Raw genomic sequence first — 8,309 nt, 5'->3', positions numbered from 1 at the left:
GCTTTGACGTACAAAAATATTAGTGAAGAAAGTTCTTGACTACCAAAAAACAGATGACATTGTTTTCGGTCACTCCCGTTTTCAATGTATAAAAATATTATTGTCCAAATATTACTCATATCGTTAATATAGACATCGTGATAATCATTTAATTCGAAGATTAGACTGACTCCATATTATTAAGAAATATAATCGGTACAACTAGAAAATAGTACTTACAAATGAAAATTAACGTAATGTGGCGAGGCGATACTTTGGCTGTTTAACTAAAAAAAAAATACACTTGTGCATGGTGATTTTGTACTAAAAATTATGAATATAACTCTGTACTGCTGTAGTCTGTAATTTTATTCAAATTTCAAATAATCACGATTCGCGAGCGATTCAAACGTCGGCAAAGAAAAAAAATTACAATAATATTATTACGTTGTTATTTATTTGATAACAGTTATTAGTATCACAGTTCGTGGTACATAGTGATAAGCACGGTCGAAGGCAGTGGTAATAAGTCAGATTGATTATCAATTAATGGTGGTTACTTTTGGCCGGCGGGGGCATTACATTTTACCAAAGTCCGAATCCGAAATTTCGAGAACGCTACTCCATGACTCGCGATTTACAGTGTTATAAAGTACCTACTACCTACCTATTTGAGTTAATGTATTTTTTCTTTATTGTATACTTTTTTTAAATACTTTTTATTTTGAAGTGTTTCAATGGTATTTTTAATACTTTTTTTTGCTTTTGAACACTTTTTTATTGAATATTTTTTTTTTATTATTTTAATTCTTAATTTGTTTCCATTTATAATCCTTTTTAAATAAAAAAAAACCGTGCCACCGTGTTTATCCTTCAAAATTTTAACAATATTATATTATATATTTATCATTTATGAACGAATTGTATCGTTTTACGTCGAATAATAAATAGCTTAATTAAATGTTTTTTTTTCTCCAAGCGGCGACGACTACGGAACGTCGATACCTGCAGAACAAGATTAAAAAATAAAAATATATATTATGCAATAAGCTTTTGCTAAACAGCTATTATACTTTATAATTTATTTGACCATAAGAAAATATTATTACTAATTATCAGTACTACGCCTATTTACCAAGAAAATGGTTATCATTACAGTGGTAGAATAATTAGGCCGCAGTGGCGCCAAACACGGGGTAGGTACAGGTCGGGCGGTCGCCTGACCAATTTTTTGGGATGGTGGGTGGTTGTTGCCGTGGACCGTGGTGTATGGGTACCTACTAAGTACTAAGTAGTAGGTAGGTATAATAATTTTGCAAATATGCCACAGGGTAACACATCATCAGTCTAGTCTAGTTCCACTGTCACAGCAGATTAATCGTTTAAAGGTACATTTTAATTGATTTTAGATTTAATAATTAATCAGATAAATAAATTTAAAGAAAATAATTTGGAAATAACGAAATATTTAGCTTTTACTTTGTATTGACATACTCAATGCAATTTAGTGGTGGGAAAGTGAATCTTGTTGGTGCATTCGAGAGATCAAAAAGAGTTCACGGTAATTTTAAAATGCGTACTAAGGGAAAAAAGTGGGTCACTGAAATGTAATATTTTAATTAAATTAGGTGCGGATTGCGAATAGGCTAAATCATTAGCTGGTACATAAAATATTTCAAATTTTACCTTAGTTTTAAGTTTATTAGATAAAATAAGGATAGGTTATAGAGGAGCAATACTATACTTCTTAAAACATTATACCTATTATATTACTTATTGACATTTAGGAGTGATTGATAATCGTAAATTTTTTCATCTAGCTACCCATCCTTTTCATTTCTAGCGCCTGAATTCAATGATATAATATCATTGTATAGTGTACACCAAAATTAATTATGAGTGGAGATGATCTGCCATTCAGCCTATATTATAATAATATTTTTAAACTTCAACAAAATAATTAAAATCGTAATTCTTCATTTAAATATCTAATTTCGACTAAAATTATACTTAAAATAGCATTAAAAATTTATAATTTATAATTCAAATGCTCATACGAAATTAGTTTGACTTTCCGGTATACATGGTAGAAGGTAGAAAGTTTATGAAAAATCTTGTATACAATTTTAAATCTTAGGTATAAATATAAAAACGTCTCGTAACTGTCCGTAAATAGCTAAAAATAAGTCAAAATATTTTGAAAATAGTGTAGTGTATACAAAACACTATTATAAACTTTTAGTGAAAATTTCATTTATAAACAGTCATTTATTTTTCTTAGCTAAAATTTTTCGCTCTATAACAATCTTGAACATTTAATAATGTTATATAATATTTAATAATTTTTAATAATTAATATTTATTAATGTATTTTAATAATTTAATAATAATTTAATACAAGTCTCTTTATATGATGTTACTGTCTAGCGTGTAAAAAAAATAAAAAAAATTGAGTGTAAATTCACAATAGATTTTTGAGATAATAACTCAAAAACGCTCAAGCTATATATTTTATAGCAGAAATATATATGTAAACACTTGACATTTTCATCAAATACTATTAATTTTTATAAGCATTTGGAGAGCATTTGGAGAATTATTTGTACGTAAAATCTATATACCTTATAACAATTTAGACTTTTGGTAGGGGGGTGTGGTTGTGTTAAATAATTTAATTTATGAATAAATTTGTGATTTTATACTATCATTTCTTCATTGACTGTTATATTATCAATATGTAAATGCCAACTGGAGTCTATTAATTAATAAATAAATAAATAAATAAATGAATAATATTCTCATAATTTAATAAAATAAAATTCCATACATAAAAAAACAACGTGTAGAGTTTAGATGCACATAAAAAAAAAAAAACGTTATTCGTTCAAGCAATTACATGAAAATTTTCAAACTGTGTAGGTTAATCTGTGGAATAAAATTGTAGTATCTATATTTTTTCGTCCTGTATCTTATGGCCGCTTCCAAATGCAAATTTAGCTTTCAAGAAGTCGCCGAGAATATATTTTGATATTATTATAACTTCGTCCGCCTAAGTAAACAGTATCCGGCCGGTGCGCTGATGTCGTTGCGTGTCCCGTGGTGGCTGAACCGGCTGGTGAATGTCCGTCCACGGCCCTGTCGTCCCGGAATGTTGTCAGCGGTTGGGGAGTAATGGGTGACCCACGTTGCTCGCTGGCTTTCGCCTTCGCCTCTTCCCGAGCTATTTGCGCCAAACGAATCCTCGCTATCTTCCGTTCCTGCGCTGTCAGTCCCGATGCCGTCGGTGCCGGTTGCGGCCCTGTCAACGTGGTGTTGGTTGTTGTTATCGTGGTGTTGTGTGGCGTAGTCGGCGGTGATGGTTGTTGGTATGCAGATGATTGCGTTAGCAAGAGGCTTCTGTGCTTGTCCGCCGTCTTATCCTCCCATCCCCGTATGTAAGCCGTCCACAGTTCCGGGTCCCGCTGTAGTTGATTGAGTGGCATGTTTCGTATCCTGGCCGCTTTTATCCCGGGGTCCGCCCTTGTAGTCTGTTGGTTCCTTCTCCTCATCTCCAGTAGTTCTGCTACCAGCTGGATCGGGTCTGCCGGCGTGGGCTGTTGGTGGTCCGACATCGCGGTTGTGTGTGGTATTGTTTGTACTGAAAATAATGATCATGTTAATGGTGTTAGTACCTACGTGGTCGTTGTTAATGAATATTTGCATTTATTTTCGTATTGTGCGCGGTGTATTATATTATCGGGCGATTGGGCTTTAGCTTCGGCTGTTGCTTCCTCGTGCGGTGGAAAACGTACGGAGTTTGTGCATGCTGTTGTTGTCCGCGAAATATTGGGCCAGACGTGTCTCTAAGTAAGGTTTGGACCCTCCTGATGGTAAGTCACGCTGCTCGCACTCGTAACGTAGTTCTAAGAGTGATAATTCGTTATTTTCGTTACGAGTTTGTATTGTGTATGGTTGAGTGTGTGTTGTTGTTATTGTCAGCGCGCGTATAATATATGCCGGGTGATGGTGCGGTGGCCGTGTGGGTCGCGGTGCGGGTCAGCTGTGTGTTCGGCGGTTGGTTTATTTTGGTCGTCAGTGGGTCGCGGCGGCCCGGTGTTTCTCGTCGGTGGGTTGGTGGTGGTACGGGGTATCGCGATACCTGATCTTCTACCTACGCCGTGGGTCTCCGCAGGTCGTCCTGGCCGACGGGTGTCGCGGGGTGCGGTGTGTGTGTTGTTGCAATGGATATCGCACACTCAGTTTCCCCTACCTACGCCGTGTGTCCCCGCACGCCGTTCGCGACCGTACTGGTTTCGACAGGTGTGGGTTTCCAATGTGATCGTGCTGTTACGTAAGTATTCACACTGGGTTGTTCCCAACACCCGTGGTAAACCACTTTTTTGTCGAGTGGTCTAAATGCCACCTACCCTAATTTATCCGAAATTGTGGTAGTATGATAAGTATATTTTCACTTACCAGTGATTCCTTTACGGGGTGCCAATTCAACACGGTCGGGTTGTGTATCCGTTTTCGCGTGTTTCCGGTGTTGACGGGTGTTGGCGGGTGTCTGTGCCGAGCCCAGTGACACCACACTTTTAAATAAGAACAAGACGATGCGCCGAGTATGGTATTTTATTGTGGCGCGTTGAGCAACGAAAAATATGTACTACAAAGGAACAAACAGTTATTATTACGATTGTTATTAAGGGAAATGTCGTTGACTTGCGGCGACCGGCTGTGTGTCGCGTTTATGTGCGGACGAGCAATACACGCGTTGCCACGACAGGTAAGAGACAGAGGATCCGCCATGACGAGCCGGTTGCACAGTTCCAGCGTTGCCGTAGCCGTAGCCGGCCGGTGCGCTGGTGTCGTCTTGCCGTCAGCTGGTGGTTCGTATACCTGGCGCGGCGGGAACGCGACGTTTGAATTTAAACACCGGTTCCCGGGTCCGCGGCAACCCATTATACATTATACCTAGTATTTGATAAACTGTTAAAAATTATTATTTAAAATATTCCTCAAAAATACAACTTTTCTAATGTATTTCAAATTTAAGTATTAAATACTATTTATTTTTATCAATTAGTACACACATTTTACTAATCGACATGTTATGGGCGTTATAAGCATATATTTACTTTTAGTTCTCAAATAAGCTAACCTTTAGCTTAACTCATGAAAAATAAAATAAATAAATAACACATTTATTTTTTCATGAAGTCGGTAACTAATCTGTCGTAGTATTTTCATTTTAATTTTATAATTTTAAAATATCATACGTCGTCTTATCATATTATGACATGATAACATAATGTAAGCAAATTCCCCCCCCTCCCCTATTGTCTTTTTTGCCGACCTACAGAAAACCATTTATTAGTTATTACAGCTGTTAAGAGTCATTATTTTTTTATTAATTATTAATTTTATTCATCGAGTCAACAAGCATGATATTTAATACGAAGCTCTTAGTATATTCTTACGATAGCAGATGAAAAATATATAAATACAGTCACAATTTTTTTTAAAGCATTTAGTTCTAATTTTGACAAATTACGGACGCATTTATAATCCCGGAAAGTATTCTCACGGCGACTACTTGAAAGCTAAAAATTGCATTTGAAAGGGGCCATAAAATACAGGACGAAAAAATATAGATACTACAATTTTATTCCACAGATTAACCTACACAGTTTGAAAATGTTCATGTAATTGCTTGAACGAATAACGTTTTTTTTTTTTTTTGTGAATCTAAACTGTACACGTTGTTTTATATGTATGGAATTTTATTTTATTAAATTATGAGAATATTATTCATTTATTTACTTATTAATTAATAGACTCCAGTTGGCATTTACATATTGATAATATAACAGTCAATGAAGAAATGATAGTATAAATGTGAAAATTATTGATAACATAGATAATAGTATTAAATTTAACATAATAATAACTTAATAATAATAATCATAAAGAGAGATTACTATGAAGTAAACGGCATCCTAATTCTGAACGTGGCAATAAAGATATTGAAGATACGAAGAAATATTATTTTGTATAAACATGAAATTTAGTCTTAGGTGGTGTTAAGGAGGCGAAGCATTCTATGTGTAGGTTGGTTGTGGTTATAGTGAGGGGGACGTAATATAAGTAGTGGTTTCTGGTTGGATAGACAGGAATGCGAAAAGAAATGGAAGAAAGCATATAATAAGCATTTAATGCATAAAAATAAAATTATATTGGTACATTAATTATTAATATCAAATAAAACAAAAAATTAAATTTATTATTACAATATAATAAATGCCGAACGGTTATTAAAAATACAATGAGTATGAAATAGGGTGAACTTAATAATACATAGTTACACAAAAATAAATGTGACAGATTATAATAATAATTAATAGTCTAAGTAAATTATAAATAATATTTAATGTTAATATTAATGCATTCTATTTTGTTTATAAACGAGATTTCCTTGGTGTACCACCAATGAGCCTTCGGCGTATAAATGACGAAAAATTATATTAAAATTTATAAATATAAAATCGAATTATGTAGGTATAATAATATATTTATTGATTACGAAAAAATCACGAAAATGAGCTAATTATTATTTTATTAATTTATAAAATTCTGTAGACAATATTAGAACTGAAATAATATCACTACAGTGTTTACCTATAGTTTTATATTTTATTTCAATATTTAAAATACCTCACCACAACCGTGCGTTGGCATGGTATAGTATACCATTGGTGGTGGGGGGGGGGGGGGGCGAGCAGGACATTGTGTATTCCAGTAGTCCAGTAGGTAGGTACCTACTGACTACTCTATATATTATTACGGTGCGCATCAGACTGGGCCAAGGCGCTTAACGAATTAATATTATTGTATAATTTTATGACAATGATTAATCATCAAATGATTAATCTCAACCTAACCGGTGCCTACGTCCCCCACACCCTCCTCCCATAAAAACCACCGTAAACAACATAAAACATATATTACACTAGTATCAATAACATTAACAAATGATCAGTAAATATTATTTTACTTCTCATTTAATAAAATAAAAATCTATGTTACACACTTATAAGCATACTTAACTATTTAGGTAATTAATTTTTAATTTTAAAGTCACACCCATAATAGATCACATGTATGATTCACTTCAGTAATATTCCCAATACTTTTAAAGAACAATACACCCAAGTTACTATGCTTAGGTACTGTTGAATCCATTATCAAACAGAAATATAATATACGAAATACAATTAATGTAATTTAAAATAAAGATCAATGTAAATAATGATTTAAAGGAACACAGAACACACAAAGAAATGTTCTTTAAATTATTTTTAAATGTTAATAACTATTATTCACATAAAGAATACAAAAATAAATAATTTAATTTACGAATAAATGTGTGATTTCATGTGTTTAAGATGATAAAAGTATCAACATTTCAATACAACGTTTAGTTTTTTAAATATTAAAAATCTTAAGTGATTTTTTTTGTTTAACAGCGCGTTATGGCGATTTATATACAAAATAAAAATTCAAAAATATCTCTTTTAAGATTTTTAATATTTAAAAAAACTAAACGTTATATTGAAATGCTGATACTTGTATCGTCTTAAACACATAAAATCACACATTTATTCATAAATTAAATTATTTAACACAACCACACCCCCCTACCTCAAGTCTAAATTGTTATAAGGTATATAGATTTTACGTACAAATAATTCTCCAAATGCTCTCCAAATGCTTATAAAAATTAATAGTATTTGATGAAAATGTCAAGTGTCTACATATATATTTCTGCTATAAAATATATAGCTTGAGCGTTTTTGAGTTATTATCTCAAAAATCTATTGTGAATTTACACTCAATTGTTTTTATTTTTTTTACACGCTAGACAGTAACATCATATAAAGAGACTTGTATTAAATTATTATTAAATTATTAAAATACATTAATAAATATTAATTATTAAAAATTATTAAATATATAACATTATTAAATGTTCAAGATTGTTATAGAGCGAAAAATTTTAGCTAAGAAAAATAAATAACTGTTTATAAATGAAATTTTCACTAAAAGTTTATAATAGTGTTTTGTATACACTACACTATTTTCAAAATATTTTGACTTATTTTTAGCTATTTACGGACAGTTACGAGACGTTTTTATATTTATACCTAAGATTTAAAATTGTATACAAGATTTTTCATAAACTTTCTAGGTACCTTCTAACAAAAAATAATGTATACCGAAAGTCAAACTAATTTCGTATGAGCATTTGAATTATAAATTATAAATTTTTAATGCTATTTTAAGTATAATTT

The 8,309-nt window shown here is 32.2% G+C and overlaps 1 protein-coding gene across 1 annotated transcript; it reads right to left on the bottom strand.

Moving 5' to 3' along the window:
- Positions 1-2,827: 2,827 nt before the first annotated feature.
- Positions 2,828-4,969, bottom strand: LOC107883449. Its single transcript, XM_016803487.2, has 2 exons — positions 4,435-4,969; positions 2,828-3,616 (listed from the first exon to the last, which is right to left on the bottom strand). The coding sequence occupies exon 2, from the start codon at positions 3,588-3,590 to the stop codon at positions 2,973-2,975; it is 618 nt and encodes a 205-aa protein (XP_016658976.1). The 5' UTR covers positions 3,591-3,616; positions 4,435-4,969; the 3' UTR covers positions 2,828-2,972.
- Between the last annotated feature and the right edge of the window lie 3,340 nt (positions 4,970-8,309).

This window comes from Acyrthosiphon pisum, chromosome X (assembly GCF_005508785.2).
Source record: "Acyrthosiphon pisum isolate AL4f chromosome X, pea_aphid_22Mar2018_4r6ur, whole genome shotgun sequence".
Taxonomy (NCBI): Eukaryota; Metazoa; Arthropoda; class Insecta; order Hemiptera; family Aphididae; genus Acyrthosiphon; species Acyrthosiphon pisum.
This window is presented reverse-complemented; position numbering and strand designations above follow the sequence as displayed.

Coding starts and splice junctions, on each gene's coding strand:
- LOC107883449 (XM_016803487.2), bottom strand. CDS start 3,590: ATGTCGGACCACCAACAGCCCACGCCGGCAGACCCGATCCAGCTGGTA.